The sequence below is a fragment of the Lynx canadensis genome, chromosome E1 (assembly GCF_007474595.2).
Source record: "Lynx canadensis isolate LIC74 chromosome E1, mLynCan4.pri.v2, whole genome shotgun sequence".
Lineage (NCBI taxonomy): Eukaryota > Metazoa > Chordata > Mammalia > Carnivora > Felidae > Lynx > Lynx canadensis.
The window spans coordinates 9,567,920-9,585,241 of NC_044316.2; the positions used below are offsets into that span (position 1 = coordinate 9,567,920).

Here is a 17,322-nt window from a genome sequence, read left to right on the forward strand (position 1 = left end):
TTGGTCTTTGTCCCTGGTTCCTGGCAGAGCTCCTAAAACCCTTATAATTTCCTACAGAAGAGCCACAGGGGCATCTTTTGTTACAATTTTTGGTTTTTGTCCTCAGTTCCAGAAATGGCTTCAGGACAATCATGTTGAAATAGATGTCTTTTGTTATTCATAACAAACTCCTTTCAACCACACCTGAGCTTATGTCAAAGAGGTGATGTTCCCCCAACCCCCAGATCACCTAAGGATGCCCTAGCAACCAGCCATGTGATCAAACGGTTGGAACTGTCAGTCCCACATTCCCCTGACCCCAACCTCAGGGACAGGAGACAGACTGGACACTGAGAGTTCAATCACAGATGGTCCGTGATTTAATCCATTGTGGCTGTGTCATGAAGCTTCCATAGAACTTAAAAGGGCGGGGTTCAGAAAGCACCTTGGATTGGTGACTCCATCTATGTGCTGGGAGGGTGGTGCACCCCAAAGTCCAAGGGGACAGAAGCTCCTGTGCTTGGGACCCTTCTGGACCCCACCCTATGGGTCTCCTCATCTGACTGATCATTAGTGTCCTTCAATATCCTTTGTAATAAACTGGTAGCCTAGTAAGTTCTGTGAGCCAGTCTAGCAAATTAACTAAACCTCAGGAAGGGGTCACAGGAACCTCTGAGTTACAGTTGGTCAATCAGAAGCACAGGCGACAGTCGAGTTGTGACTGGGGTTTGAGGTGAGACTGAGCCCTTAACCTGTGGGACCCGATGCTCCCTCGGTGGACAGTGTCAGAACGGAGATACACTTTAGGACATCCAGCTGGTGCTGCCAGATTGCTTGGTGTGGGAAAACCCCCCATCTGTTTACAGAAGTGTCAGAAGTGAAACACTGGCAGGAGCAGAGATATACAGGAGTGTGTTTCTCCTCAGAACCTCCCTCACGACCTAGGACTGAGGTGATCGTTACTCTCATGGCTTTAAAACACCATCTATACCTGCCCTGTTTCATGCAGCAGTCACGCTTGACATGACGCTGTTTAAATTCTAATTCAAATTCAAAATTCTGTTTTCCAGTCATTTAAAGCCACATTCCATTAACAGCCCATATGGCTGGTGGCTACTGTACTGGACGGGACAAATATAGAACATTTCCATCACTTCTGTTCAATCAGGCAGCACTTATCTACTCATGGAAGACTCTTGGGGCACCTGGGTGGCTCAGTCGGTTAAGCAGCCGACTTCGGCTCAGGTCATGATCTCGCGGTCCGTGAGTTCGAGCCCTGCGTCGGGCTCTGTGCTGACGGCTCGGAGCCTGGAGCCTGCTTCAGGTTCTGTGTCTCCCTCTCTCTCTGACCCTCCCCCATTCATGCTCTGTCGCTCTCTGTCTCAAAAATAAGTAAAACGTTAAAAAAAAAAATTATTACTCATGGAAGACTCCTGACTCTTTCCAGCTCTGATCTCCCCTCTAAACTCCACATTTGGTATCCAACTGCCTGCCTGACGTTGCAAACTGCATACTTCGTGAACATTTCTGACTTGACATGATTAAAAACAGAACACTTTTTTTGCTTTCCAAATGTTTAATAGTCCTGTCCGGCCTGCTTCACAGACTATAAACAAAGCACCACGCACACATTTTATGTCTTGAAATTTGTACACACTCTGTGATGGTTAATTTTATGTATCAAGTTGGCTAGGTCGTGGTACCAGATATTTGGCCAACCATTATTCTAGATATTTCTGTGACAGTATTTTAAAAATGAGGTTAACATTTAAATCGGCAGATTTTGGGTAAAGCAAATTACCTACCAGAGTGTAGGTGGGCCTCACTCAATCAGTTGAAGGTCTTACTAGAAAAAGACTTCTCTCCCTTTGACAAAGAAGGATTTCTGCTAGGAAACTGCCTTTAGATTCCAACTGTAGCATTCAACTTTCTTGTACACACACACACACACACATACATACTATTAGTTCTGTTTCTCTGGGGAACTCTAACACTCTAAAAAAAAAAATCAAGGTCTAGTCAATTATTATCACCATCAGTGTCATGACCATTCTTTGGGCTTTATTTAAGCCCAAGTGTGGGATAATCAAAACAGAACTTTCCAGCATTTCTATTTGATCCCCATCTCAAAAATGGTCTGTCAGGCTAGACACATGGGGCCATCTTTCTTTCCTCTTGTCTTCCCCCACAACCAATCAGTTACTAAGTCCAGCTGATTCTATATCTAAGACCTATTTCTATATCTTTCTATTTACGATGGTACTGCCCCAGCCACAGCTAGAGGCTGGAGCCAGGGAAGCTGAGTCCTGGCTGAGCTGTTCACTCCCACAGCACGGGGCTTCCCTTGTAGCTCTTCTGAGGTTTCTTTATAGCATTACGTGCTGTAGGTTTTCCTCACTTGTGGACTGTCTCTCTACTTCAGAGGGCAAAGAACAGGTCCACATTGTTCACTGTTGTCTTTGCTACCGTGAGTGACGCTTGGCAAGAAACACTTGGTGAGAGAATGAGCGCAGGGCCCAGAAGAGCATCTGCCAATGTACGCTCTGTGGAACATGGTTTTGTGGGACGTTCTAGGTTAGGATTTGGCAAGCTACCGCCCATGGACCAAATCTGGCCCGCAGCCCGTTTTTGTAAATAAAGTTTTATTGGAACACAGCATATGCCCATGCATTTCGTCTACAGCCGCTCAGGCACTCCAGTGGTAGATGAGTAGCTGTGACAGAGACCCGTGGACCCTCCAAGTCTACCATTTGGCCCTTAACAGGAAAGTCTGCCAACTCTTGTTATAGGTAATTATGTTGAAGACCATTCTGTGGATCTCATATACGCAGGGCTTAATAGAGTCACACAGGTGTCTTTAATGAAGGACTTCTTGAAGTCTTCACTGGGCTAATGAGAGCTGTGAATCTCTGAGAATGTGACATAATATACAGTTTCCCAAGCTTATTTGAGGAGGGACATCCTTTTGGTGGTGCTTTCTGGTTCCTTGGAAAAGACTTTGAAAATGCTGGCCAGGGTCTCGAAATTTCATCAGGGCCTTCTCTTAAAAAATGGGCGACAGGGGCGCCTGGGTGGCGCAGTCGGTTAAGCGTCCGACTTCAGCCAGGTCACGATCTCGCGGTCCGGGAGTTCGAGCCCCGCGTCAGGCTCTGGGCTGATGGCTCAGAGCCTGGAGCCTGTTTCCGATTCTGTGTCTCCCTCTCTCTCTGCTCTCCCCCGTTCATGCTCTGTCTCTCTCTGTCCCAAAAATAAATAAACGTTGAAAAAAAAATTAAAAAAAAAAAATGGGCGACAGGGACTTCTCAGCAGCCACAGTAAACTGGTCCTCACGGCATTTTTCTAGCTAGTGAGGGAAACTGAGAAGTATTTACCGAGGGTGGGATCCTACAGCCTCGTCATACACTCAGTAGTTAGCTAAGCCTGGTGTCAATAGCCTAATTTCCTCTTGGGGTCTCATCGGGATGTACCAGTATGACAGGACTCTTCCCCTGGCATGTTCTAGAGGATTAGCAGGGCTGACTGGGCAGGTGACTTACCTTCTCCTGACTGTTCAGCTCCTGATACGGGATGTGTGCAGGCAGGTAGGTATGGAGGAGAGCACAGAAGGCCAAGCCATCACTCCAGCTGCTGCTGAAATTGGTGATATCGATGTTCTGTAGGGGAAAAGCAGCATTAGTTTCCAAACTGTGCAAAGTCAGAGAATACGGATGATACTTTGGGAAGATGGGTATCCGCCTCCGGGTTTGCAGGAAGGCCAGATAAGAAACCACCCAAGACTCCGGAAAGTCTTAATTAATTTGGGGACCGGCAATGGCCTGGTGCCACCCAAATCCATTCACAGAATGGCATGGAAAAAAAAAAAGCCTTTAGAGCTCAAAACTCTGGGGAATTCATTTCTGCCTGCCCCGTGGCACATTAAAAGCTCAGAGACGTCTTATTCTCAAATTAGCGCACCCAATTAGCTGTGTATGCCCCAGCACTTCCCAGATTTTTTTGGTCAAGGGGGAATCATCACCATCACCATCATCATCATCATCATCATGTATGACCCCAATTAACAACAGGTAGAGCGAGACAAAATGAGGTCTTAAAAACCTACATGGCTGGTCCGTGGCTTATTCCTGCTAATACCCTCTTCTCCCCACAACGTGAAGGGCTTGTCAGGGGGAGAAAACCCTTCATGCTCAACAGCATCCTTGTTAGAACATCAAATCCCCAAGGATTATGAGGCTACCTGAAGAAAAACCTTCCCCTCTGGAATAGGCTGGAGCCCCAGTAGCTACTTGGTAAACAGTGATTAGAAAACCAGAATCTGACTTTATATGGCTTGGCTCCCGGGCAGGTCCCCTGGGCCCGATAGCCCCGGGCCACATCCACCTCTTGGAGCCTCACACCTGTCACCCACCTGCCTCTTTGTCTCTGACCATGCTACATAGTAACAGGGTTTTTCTTCCCTGGATTCCCAAAGCTCATCCCAAACGAAATGAAATGCCAGGTTCTCAAGCCCGCTACTTTCCTTAACGCCTTGTTTTATCTAGTGGCTGTTTAAATGTGCTGAAAAGGCCTGGGACAGGGATTCCTGCAAGGAGTGCAGACGTGTATGCTTCCATGGGCTTTGCTGAGTTTTAGGTGTGAGTTCTGAGCACTTCAATTGCAATAAGAAAGAGGACTTGAGCAAGGGTGGGGCTCCTTCTGCCATCTCCCCACAGCTGCTGGAGCCTGGGGGAGACACGGAAGTCCTCTTTCTCCCCCAGAACCCCCCATCCCGGGATGCGGGAAGCCAGCACGGTCAGCAGAGTGGGCAAAGGTGAACAGATGGCCAAGAGGCGGCTCTCTCTGAAGGCGTGGATGGGGACAGCCGGTCCCTCCCTCTGCCCAGACCAAATGCAAATGGGCAGAGGCTCCACTCTGACTACCCTGGGAGGTTATTCAAGGCGTCTCCACCAGAAGCAACGGCACTTTAATAGGAGAGGAAGGGTGAAGAGGAACGTGGCAGGAAGATAAATTGGAGTAGGGGAGGGAGACTTTATGGAATGCTTCCTGAAGTGTGCGTAAAAGAAGCTTCCAAGAACACACGTGGGCGGACATGTGTAATAAAATATGGTGGAAGAGTTTACCATGTGGTTTCCTGGGGCGGGGGGGGGGAGGGGAGGGGGTTGGAAGCAAATGGCTTTTATCATCTCGTTTGAACATTGTATCTAGATTTTCCCAGTGCCAGTTTGAGCGAGCTCAGCCTTTGGCGACGATGTAGGTCAAATGCCTCATTTTACAGCCAAGACACTGAGGCCCGAGGAGATGGTGTCACACATCACACACAGGATTTACCTGGATGACGGGATGCTTCAGCAGGCCAAGTCACACACGCCCCCCGCCCCTCCCCGCCCCATGGTCCTTTCTATCAAACCTCCTCTGGCTTCTAGCCAGAGTCCGGGATGACCCAGGCGGACCTGAGAGCCTCCCCGCAAAGCATGGGCTTTCAGGGATGTTGGATTCTCCAGTCTGCTTTGCAGTGACATTCACCTAGGGGAAGGACAGCTGACTGAGAGCAACACACGACGATAATATCGCCTCTTCATCCTGGTTTTCATGACCCACGCACAACCAAATGTTAAGAGCTGCTGAGCATCGGTGTTACAGAGAAGTCTGAGAATGCCCCGTCCCAGTTTCCAGGCTGAATGTGCAACAGCCGATCGTTTGGATTTTTGGCTTCAGAAAGCCTCTCTGGAGACTCTGGAGCTACTTGATGGGGCCTGGATGCTGCTTCAGAAATGGGAAGCATTGTAATTGTATGTTTTCTCAAAAGAAGAGGACAGACACAGGCGGGGGTCACGACCCGGCCGGTTTACTCCCAGTCTCAGGAGCTCGAACCAGAAGTCGTGCACATGGGGCCCTGGGAAATGGGAGCAAGGAGCTGGGCCGGGCCAGCCTGGGAAACCAGGTGTCCCAGCTCTACTCAACACGGAGTCCCCTTCCTTTCTTTGCCTCGCAGAGGTTGTCTGAGGCCCCGTCTGCAAACCCATCTCTCACGGTAGTGCTCTCTCCGAAAGGCAATGTTGCCATACAACTTCATTTTCTAGGAAGAGAAACTGAGGTCGTTAAGAAGTGGTGTGTCAGTCAGAAAAAGGCCAACCGTTCCGTGATCAAGATGGGAGTCCCTTCAGCAGGAGCCCCCTTACATACAAAGCTCCCAAAATGGGAGTGGGAAGGGCAGTCACCTCGACTGTCCACGATGTGTCTGTTCCTGGGCATCTGCTCATTTAATTCTCAGAACGGCCGTCCGGGGCCAGTAGCAATGTGCCCCACTGCACAGATGAGGAAGCCGAAGCAGGAAGAAGTATCTCCGGGGCCAGAGCCAGGGACGGGCTCCAGCTGTGGGTCGTGCCCTGCTGCACTGCCTTCCTTCCCTTCTTCGCAAATTTACTCGACACCTAAAGCTTTTAAGATTTGATAAGTCTTTCACTTCCTAAAACGTGAGAACATTTTGTACACTTATCTCTTGTGCCATTTTTTTTTTCGTGATACAAAACGTCATTTCCCTGCATCTGCATGGCCTTCAGAAGCGTCGTGAGAGGCCGAATAGAGCGGAAGGAGCGACGATGCCGTCCTGTCTCACAAAGCCGACACAGTGCCCGGTAGTTTAGTTAACTGGGTGCCATTTAAAAACAGTTTTTGATCTAGAAGTATAAATGAGCAACAGGCTGAGACTAAAATCTGGTGCGATCAAAGCCGGGGTTGAAAAAAGATCCATCTAAATGGCTCCCCAACCTCAGGGGAGCTCAGAGAACCTGGATGTTTCGGCCGGATGGCAGCTGGCGGGCCTCTCTGGAAATGGGAGATACACTGTAAAGCAGACCCTGGCATTTCAGCAGCAAGACCACACCAACACTACACAAGAAATAGGAGTAGTGCCCTATCTTTAAAAAGAAACGGAATTATGGAAATTCCAACATCTAGTCAGGTTATCAAATCCAACGTCAAGGTCAGGAAATGCTTCTCTTTCGTGTAACCCACCCTCACCATGTTTGAGACTCTGAGTTGTTCTGACACTGGCAGGGACGGAAGACAACCAGGTATGATCGGTAGCATTATACTCATTCCAAGAACATGATGATCAGTTAAAACCTTGACCCTTCTTAGGGGAAAGGGGAACGACCTCAATTCCAGTGCCCTGCGTGTCATCTGGAATCGTAATTCTATTTGAACGAGAGAATCCAAAATTCCTAAGTCAACTCAGCTGGCAGAACAATTAAGAACACGTGTGTGTTGGGGTGCCTGGGGGGCTCAGTCGGTTAAGCGGCCGACTTCGGCTCAGGTCATGATCTCGCGGTCCGTGAGTTCAAGCCCTGCGTCGGGCTCTGTGCTGACAGCTCAGAGCCTGGAGCCTGCTTCGGATTCTGTGTCTCCCTCTCTCTCTGACCCTCCCCCATTCACGCTTTGTCTCTCTCTGTCTCAAAAATAAATAAACGTTAAAAAAAAAATTAAAAAAAAAAAGAACACGTGTGTGTTTATGATGCCTCGTGTAAGATGATGTAAAGCACCATACAAATCTCAAGAGTTGCTGTTGCTGCTATCTTTGCTCACTGAGGTGTATTTTGGGGAGCTATGCGACACATTTCAGTGAAAGAGGAGCTAGCAGATGGGGTGTGCCACGCTTTGACAGTGTTCATGGTTTTCACATGGAGGCGAGCTAGGCAGGGTGTGTGAGTCCCAGCGAAATGGGCTGAGACACAGAACTGATGCAGGAACCAGAGACGGAGGACGAGGCAGTCATGGCAGGAAGGTGCTCGTGTGGACAGGACCAAGGCACTGGGTGACAGGCAGGAAGACAACAGCTTCTTGGGCATGGCTGGCTGGCCAATCCCAAGAACCCCAGGAGCCAAGCAAGGACTAATTCTAGGTCCTACCCCTAAACAGGGTGAGGGGGGCGGTGAAAAGCCTTAGTTTTGGCTAGAGATGATCAGGATTGGCTTGGCCTTGGGCCGGTGGGGAGGGGGTGGTGGGAGGTGATTCTTGCTGAGCTGGTGCTCAATGCCCACAGATGAACCTCTGACTTAGGACAAAAACTCAGGATAATAATACATATACCCCAGGCGGTATATTTCCCAATTGGGAATAATTTCCCAACTGGGATAATCTTCCCAATTATCATTCAGCTGAATTCCTAGGGGTTCATCAAAAGAATAACTAAGAGGAAAAGCAGAAAATGATCAACAAGGCATTCTAAAAATAACAAGGTATACCATCCATTACTTTCCTTGTTATCTATTCCTGAATAAAATTGACTATGATAACCGGAAGTTAGTAATGGAAAGAGAACATACAGAGGATTCTGGGGGTGCTGGCAACGCTATGTTTCAGGACCTGAATGCTGATTATACGGGTATCTTCATTTCACGAAATTTCATTGCACTGTACTCTTGTACGTTCTATCTCAGTAAGAAAGGGAGGGAAGGAGAAAGACCGACTCTGATCATCTTAAGGGACTGACTTGTGGCTGTTAAAAAGAAGTACGCTTTCTGGGTTTTATCTACTGTAAGATTTACTGAAGGGGGGAAAAAGCAGAGCAAAAACCCAAAGACACGTACTGATTATTTCCCCAGGGGAAATGGTTAATTACACATTGCAAATTAACTTTCTCTGGGATATAAATACCTTAGAGATATTTCTGAGAAGAAGAGAATTCTGGGGAAAGGAAATCTCAGATAGAGAGATAGGAAGAGATATAGATAGTCAGATACAGATATAAAAAGTAACAATCCAAGCATCTCCAAAATAAGTTTCTTTTTTTTTTTTTTTAATTTTTTTTTTTCAACGTTTATTTATTTTGGGGACAGAGAGAGACAGAGCATGAACGGGGGAGGGGCAGAGAGAGAGGGAGACACAGAATCGCAAACAGGCTCCAGGCTCTGAGCCGTCAGCCCAGAGCCCGACGCGGGGCTCGAACTCACGGACCGCGAGATCGTGACCTGGCTGAAGTCGGACGCTTAACCGACTGCGCCACCCAGGCGCCCCACCAAAATAAGTTTCTATGAACGCTCAGAAAAAAATTTTGTAAGATATACAATTTTGTCCTCGGCACAGCAAAAGTCATTTGAGAAAAGTGAATACCCTGGAGAGTATTTACATGAGACTATCCAAGAATATTCCGAAGGCTGAGACCATAGACAAAGTTCTATGCGGAGGCAGCACTCTTAAATTACACAGTGGGACAAAATCCAACAGTCTATATCATTTGCTTCTAGAAGGTTCTGTCATTTGCCTTTTGTTGCCTGGCAACCCCAACGTTTGGTGAAAACATCCACCACTGGAGGGGGAAGCTGGGAGCACACAATGAAACGGGTCCCACGCTCGACCCCACAGGGGCCACGACAGGACCTCATTCCCACTGCTCCGGCATCTCTTCTGGGGCTTTGTAGATTCCTCCACGAGATTTCTATGAATGGGGTGACTCCGGGTGCACTGAATAGAAAAGTTTAAAAAATTTAAAAAGACAAAAAACCCTGCAAAGCTCCCAGGAAGAAGGCAGAGGCCCGATTAGGAAATGCAGCCTGCTGGAATGTAGGAAGCCGGCAGAGTAGAAGAATCCTGAGTGCGCACCTCCTCACGCGGACACATCAAGGCTGCAACTACACACATAGCGACTCCCTCTGGAAACGGCCTCAAAACCAACAGAACAGCTCTTCCGCAGCTAAAGATGAAAGAAAAAGCCACATCGAGAAGGGTAGGAGGGGCAGAGACACGGTCGGGAACCAACCCCCCCACCCCATGCAGTGACCCACAGTGGAAGGGCTGTCACAGGCACGGAGGTCGGTCCTCTCTGAGGAGTGAGGGGATCAAGCCCCACGTTGGGTATTCCCCCATAAGATGAACTCCCATAAGATCCCGGCTTTGAAAATCAGTGGGACTTAAATCTGGGAGAGCCTGAGGGCTACAGGAAATGGAGACTCTGCTCTTAAGGGGTCAGTGCACTGTTACCACTGGATTGCAGACCCAGCACAGAGGCAGCAGTTTTTGAAAAGCACCTGGCTTATAGTGGAAGGGGGTTTACTGATTTTAAAAATGTCTGCCAGAGGAGCAGAGATGCGTAGGAACTTTCTCTGGTAATGGAGGTGTGCTGGCAGGCGCCATTTTTCTTGCCTTCCTTCAGCCTAGCTGGCCCTAGACTGGGGACAGCCAGCTCTGATACTCCCCATCTACTTTGCTAGCACTGCTTGCCCAGCCCTGTGTTGCCCTGCAGACCCACACACCCAGCCCACTCACTCTGGCAGGTACCCCTCCAAAGTGGCTCCCGCCCTGCCAACACCTGGTGGGCAGTCCCAGCTGGGACCCATGCCCCTCCTGACTCATGCCCTGGGGCAGAGGGGCAGCCCGCCCACTAGCAGGCCTGTAACTGTCGTGGTGGAGCCTCTTGGCCAGCTGTGCTGGGGGCAGCCCGGTCCACCAGCAGGTCCCCAGCAGCTGAGACAGGAGGGCTAATGATCTGGACACAGGATAGTGCCAATTGTCCAAACTGAGCATAAAAAAAAAAAAAAAGAATAAAACAAAAGGGGATAAGTTAAGAAATCTCTGGGACAACATTAAGCATACTAATATCTGCATTACAGGGGTCCTAGAAGAAGAAAGAGAAAGGGTCAGACGACTTATTCGAAGACAGAACAGCTGCAAGCTTCCCTAACCTTGGGAAGGATATGGACATCCGGGTCCTGGAATCACAGAGAGCCCCCAAAATGGTGAATCCAAGGAAGTTCACACCAAGACACGTAATGATGAAAACAGCTAAACTTAAAGAAAAAGACAATCTTTTTTTTTTTTTATTTAAAAAAAAAATTTTTTTTTTCAACGTTTTTATTTATTTTTGGGACAGAGAGAGACAGAGCATGAACGGGGGAGGGGCAGAGAGAGAGGGAGACACAGAATCGGAAACAGGCTCCAGGCTCCGAGCCATCAGCCCAGAGCCCGACGCGGGGCTCGAACTCACGGACAGCGAGATCGTGGCCTGGCTGAAGTCGGACGCTTAACCGACTGCGCCACCCAGGCGCCCCAAGAAAAAGACAATCTTAAGGCAACAAGAAAAAAAGCAGTTACATATGGGAAAAATCCCGTTCAGTAATTTGAATCAGGCTGGAAGGGAGAGGCAGGACATATTCAAAGTGCCGAAAGGAAAAAACCTATGACCAAGGATTCCCTACTTGCAAAGTTATCGTTCAGAAGCGAGGGAGAGATGGAGTTTCCCAGACAGACAAACAAAAGCTAAGGAGTTCATCACCACTAAATCAGCCTTACATGAAATGTTACATGGACCTCTTTAAGCAGAAAATAAGGCTATGACTAACTAGAAGTAAGAAAAGTATGAAAGTGAAACGTTATCTGTTCAAAACCCGCTGTGCCCCGCCCCAAGCCACACTTTTACAGACAAATTCACAGGAGTCTGCACTTGGCCCTAACTCTGTTTTTCTAGGTCACGGCACCCTCCATTCTCAGAAATTAGACCCCAACTACAAAACAGATTCTTTTCCAGCCTGACCACAACCCACATCCCATACGAGCCCCGGACAGAGCCCCTCGAGACACCTGCTGCTCTACCTGGCCAAGAGTCGACCCCCTCAGCATACCCCCCATGGGTGAAGCTACAACCCTCTCACATTCTTAAAAAAAAATCTTGGGGCACCTGGGTGGCTCAGTTGGTTAAGCGTCCGACTCTTGATTTCAGCTCAGGTCATGATCGCACGGTCCCCCTGAGTCAGGCTCTGAGCTGACAGTGTGGAGCCTGCTTGGGATTGTCCCTCTCCCCTCTCTCTCTGTCCCTCCCCTGTTTTCAGTCTCTCTCTCAAAATAAATAAATAAACATTAAAAAAAAAAAAAAAAAAAAAACCTGGGGCACCTGAGTGGCTCAGTCGGTTGAGCGTCTGACTTCAGCTCAGGTCATGATCTCGCAGCGGGTTCGAGCCCTGCTTCGGGCTCTGTGCTGACAGCTCAGAGCCTGAAGCCTGCTTTGGATTCTGCCCCTCCCCCACTCATGCTCTGTCTCTCTCTCTCTCTCAAAAATAAATAAACATTAAAAAAAAAACCCAATGGCATTTTCCACAGAACTAGAATAATCTGAAAATTTGTATGGAACCACAAAAGACTCTGGATAGCCAAAGTTATCTTGAGAAGGAAGAACAAAAATGAGGATTATCACAATCCCGGATTTCAAGATATACTATAAACCTGTAGTGATCAAAACAGTATGGTACAGGCACATAAACAGACATGTAGATCAATGGAACAGATTAAAGAGCCCGGGAATAATCCCATGCTTATATGGTCAGTCTACAACAAAGAAGGCGAGAATATACAACCGGGAAAAGACAGTCTGTTTAATACATGGTGCTGGGAAAACTGCACAGCTACATGCAAAAGAATGAAACTGGACCACTTTCTTACACCATACACAACAATAAACTCCATAAACTCAAGACTTGAAACCATTAAACTCCTAAAAGAAAATAGGCAATAAACTCTTCAACATCAGACTTGGCAATATATATATATATATTTTTTTTTGCATCTATCTCCTCAGGGAAGGGCAACAAAAGCAAAAATAAACGATGGGACTGCATCAAACTAAAAAGTTTTTGCACCACAGTTTTGCATTTCACTAAAAAGTGAAGGAATTCATTAACAAAATGAAAAGGCAGCCTACTGACTGGGAGAAGATATTCGCAAATGACGTATCTGATAAGAGGTTAATATGCAAAGTATATAAAGAACTCCTATAATTCAATACCAAAACAAACCAAACAAACAAACAAACACCAAGCAATCCAATTAAAAAATGGGCAGAAGACCTGAATGGGTGTTTTTCTAAAGAAGACGTGAAACCATGCAGATGGTCCACAGATACATGAAAAGATGGTCAACATCACTCATCATCAGGGAAATGCAAATCAAAATCACAAGGAGATACCACCTACACCTGTCAGAATGGCAAACATTAACAACTCAGGCAACAACAGATGTTGGCGAGGATGCGGAGAGAGAGGATCTCTTTTGCACTGCTGGTGGGAATGTAAATTGGTACAGCCACTAAAAAAATAAAGTGTGGAGGTTCCTCAAAAAATTAAGAATGGAAATACCACATGATCCAGTGATTCTACTTCTGGGTATATACCCAAAGAGAATAAAAACCCCAATTTCAAAGTATGTATGTGCTGCTATATTTATTGCATTATTTACAATAGCCAAGATATAGAAGCAACCCAATTGCCACTGATCGGTGAATGGATGAAGAAGATGTCACACACACACACACACACACACACACACACACACACACACACTGGAATATCATTCAGCCATAAGAAAGAATGACATCTTGCTGTCTGTGACAACAAGAACCTGCAGGGCATGATGCTAAATGAAATAAGTCAGACAGAGTAAGACACACATCATGTGATTTCACTTACATGTGGGATATAAAAAAAACAAAATGTAGGAACAAACAAATAAAAACCCAGAAACAGACTCATAAACATAGAGAATAAACTGGTGGTTGCCCCTGTGGAAGGGGTGGGGAGATGGGCAAAATAGGTAAAGAGGATTAATAGGTAGGTGCAAACTTCCAGTTATAAAATAACAAAGTTAGGGGCGCCTGGGTGGCTCAGTCGGTTAAGCGTCCGACTTCAGCTCAGGTCGTGATCTCGTGGTCCATGAGTTCGAGCCCCGCGTCGGGCTCTGTGCTGACGGCTCAGAGCCTGGAGCCTGTTTCGGATTCTGTGTCTCTCTCTCTCTCTGACCCTCCCCTGCTCATGCTCTGTCTCTCTCTGTCTCAAAAATAAATAAAGGCTAAAAAAATTTTTTTTAATAAAAAAAAATAACAAAGTTACAGGGATGAAAAGTACAGCATTGGGAATACAGTCAATAATATTGTAATAATGCTGTACGGTGACAGATGGTAACACACTTATCGTGGTGAACATTTAGTAGCGTATATACATGTTGAATCACTATGTTGTATGTCTGAAACTAATATAATATTGTATGTCAACTATAATTCCGTTAAACATTAAAAAAGAAAATGCAGTCTGTCCACTGCCACAGGAACTAGATGTCTTGGGCACACAGTGACCTAAATACCCTCATTCCTGGGACTTCTCTGAGACTTTTTGACATGTCTTTATTGTCACAGCTGTAGAATCAGACCAAGTTTTTTTTGCGTGGGGGGAGGGGTGTAACAATTTATGGATCGTACAGAACAAAAGTTCATTTCTCACCATGGGTTTTGGGGTTCATTCCTGGCGCTGGGTAGATGTCTACACCCGTCCAGTTCTAGTATCCCTGTTCTGATCTCAGGCTATCTGGTAAACCTCAGCAGGAGGCCCCACACATGGACAGCACAGCCCACAGTCACGGACACATGGTGACTCACACAGAGAGCACTTGGGACCCTCCTCTGCACAGTGTTTTCCTTTCTGATGCCTCGTCCCCTAGAACATTGCTGTTTCAGCTGCCATTAGTAGCTGTCCCCCCTCAGCGTGGATCCCACCCTGGCTCCCCATACTGTGACATGGAGACTATTCCCAAGCAGAGGCCTGGTGATCATGGAGGTCACCTCATGAGTTTCCCTTCTCTCGGACATTAGTTGTCTGGCGATAAGCTCCAGATGGCTACATTTCAAAGCTAAAATTAAACATTATTAGAATCTACATAAATAGGTTTATACCCTTGGGGGAAAGAAAGCCATGTAAGGCATAAAATGCAAAGAGTATAAAAGAAGGGACTGAGAAAACTGGTTATATAAAATTAAGTTTCTGCATAACAAAAATTATAAGCAATATAAATACATATATAGCAAACCACTAACACCTGGAATATATTCTTTTTATTTTTTTTTTAATGTTTGTTTATTCTTTGAGAGAGATAGACAGCATGAGCAGGGGAGGGGCCGAGAGAGAGGGAGACACAGAATCTGAAGCAGGTTCCAGGCTCCGAGCTGTCAGCACAGAGCCCGACGCGGGGCTTGAACTCACGGACCGCGAGATCATGACCTGAGCCGAAGTCGGCCGCTTAACCGACTGAGCCACCCAGATGCCCCTGGAATATATTCTTATAATCAATAAGAGAAAACAAGTCAAGGAAAATTTGGCAGAGGAACGTATCGGTAATGCACTGAAGAGGAAATATAGTCAGAAACATCTGAAAAGGTGTTGCCTCACCAAAAAGTAAAAATAGTGAACTGTGTTCACTCATCAAATTGGGAAAAGTTAAAAAGATTTTTGGGGCGCCTGGGTGGCGCAGTCGGTTAAGCGTCCGACTTCAGCCAGGTCACGATCTCGCGGTCCGTGAGTTTGAGCCCCGCGTCGGGCTCTGTGCTGACTGCTCGGAGCCTGGAGCCTGTTTCCGATTCTGTGTCTCCTTCTCTCTCTGCCCCTCCCCCGTTCATGCTCTGTCTCTCTCTGTCCCAAAAATAAAATAAACGTTGAAAAAAAAAAAATTAAAAAAAAAAATTAAAAAAAAAAGTTAAAAAGATTTTTAATTCACAGAGTTAATGAAGATGTGGGGAAATGGGTGTTCCCCCATTGGCTGACGGGAATACGGATTGGCACAGGCTTTTGGGGGGGGCAACTGGAAACATTTTTTTTTTATAAAAATATGGGGCACCTGGGGGCGCCTGGGTGGCTCAGTCGGTTAAGCGTCCGACTTCAGCTCAGGTCATGATCTCACGGTTTGTGGGTTTGAGCCCCGCGTCGGGCTCTGTGCTGACAGCTGGGAGCCTGGAGCCTGCTTTCGATTCTGTGTCTCCCTGTCTGTCTCTCTGCCCTTCACCCACTTGCATTCTGTCTCTGTCTCTCTCTAAAATAAATAAACACTAAAAAAAAAATTTCTTTAAAAAAAAATAAGGGGCGCCTGGGTGACTCAGTCAGTTAAGCGTCCGACTCTCAGTTTTGGCTCAGGTCATAATCCCGGGGTTGTGGGATCAAGCCCCATGTTGGGCTCCGTGCTGAGCATGGAGCCTGCTTGAGATTCTCTCTCTTCCTCTTTCTCTGTCCTCCCCTGCTCACATTCACTCATTCTCTCTCTCTCCAAAAATAAATAAATAAATAAATGATTTGAGCGAGTAACTGCACATGGAGGTATCTATTCTAGAGAAAACAGTCATGCCATCTACCCAAAGACACACCTACAAAAAATGTTTACTCCAGCATTATTGTTCAGAATGGGGAACTGGAAATATCCCAGTTGTCTACCAATTAAGCTAAGCAAACTTTTTTTGCTTTTGAAACATTGTTATGAAAACCCATCTACAGTGCTTGCTTCAGCGGCCCAGATACTAAAACTGGAACAAGACAGACAATGTTAGTGTGGCCCCTGCCCCCGGATGACATATAGATTCATGAAGTGTTCCATATTTACAAACACCCTCCCCCCAAACCAACCTATAACTCAGTTTTCTAATCTGCAGGCATTCCTGTGAAGCTCGTGGGAAAACGTCGATGTTCTGAGGGCTTTTTTTTAAATGTTGATTATTGAATGAGAGAGAAAGAGGCAGAGAGAGAGGGAGAGAGAACAAGTGGGGGAGGGACAGAGAGGGAGGGAGACAAAATCTGAAGCAGGCTCCAGGCTCTGAACTGTCCGTGCAGGGCCCGAACTCACGAATGTTGAGATCGTGCCCTGAGTGGAAGTTGAATGCTTAACCAACTGAGCCACCCAGAAGCCCCGATGTTCTGGGTTTTGATGGGTCTGCTATATGTGATTTGTTCTAGATACTCGATGCTTCTCACTAGTTATCAGTGTCAAATGTCAATCTACAGGACTGGTCCTACGCTTTCCTCCACGGTCACTGGCACTGAGGTAATCTGGGAGGACAGGGAGTAACAAATGGAGAGAGTCAAAATCCAAAAAAGATTTCAATAGGCCAAATTAAGTGGGATGACGTCTAGCTTAATTCCTCATCTTCTTTTTGTGTTTTACAATTTTTCTACAGTGACCGTGTATTACTTTTGCAGTTAAGAAAAATAATACATTATTAAAAATATTAATGACATCACTTATAGACAAAATAGGCCAATGCCAATTCCAAGGTAGTGAGTGAATAATAAGACTGCTAATAACTGTATGTTTCTATGCTGAACGGATCCAGAAGAAATCGTTTTTCCCCCAAAATGTTGGCTGTGTAGATGAAGGAAGGAAGATGCAATTAAGAACTTGCTAGAGGGGTGCCTGGATGACTCAGTCGGTTAAGCATCTGACTCCTGCTCAGGTCATAATCACATAGTTTGTGAGTCCAAGCCCTATGTCGGGCTCTGAGAGGACAGCTCGGAGCCTGGAGCCTGCTTCGGATGCTGTGTCTCCCTCTCTCTC

General features: G+C 46.7%; 1 protein-coding gene and 1 non-coding gene across 6 annotated transcripts in view; one reads left to right on the forward strand and one right to left on the reverse strand.

Moving 5' to 3' along the window:
- SPECC1 (sperm antigen with calponin homology and coiled-coil domains 1) overlaps window positions 1-17,322 on the reverse strand; it is a 285,266-nt gene that overhangs the window by 15,015 nt on the left and 252,929 nt on the right. For 4 of the 5 annotated variants that reach the window (XM_030294995.1, XM_030294993.1, XM_030294996.1 and 1 more), the window contains one exon: window positions 3,516-3,632. The exons of the other annotated variant lie outside the window; for it this stretch is intronic. In XM_030294995.1, coding sequence (XP_030150855.1) covers window positions 3,516-3,632 — 117 coding nt within the window. The remainder of the gene's footprint in view (window positions 1-3,515; window positions 3,633-17,322) is intronic. 5 annotated transcript variants of the gene reach the window in all.
- LOC115501878 lies at window positions 16,268-16,374 on the forward strand. The gene has a single exon (XR_003964935.1). It is a non-coding gene; the product is annotated as a U6 spliceosomal RNA (small nuclear RNA).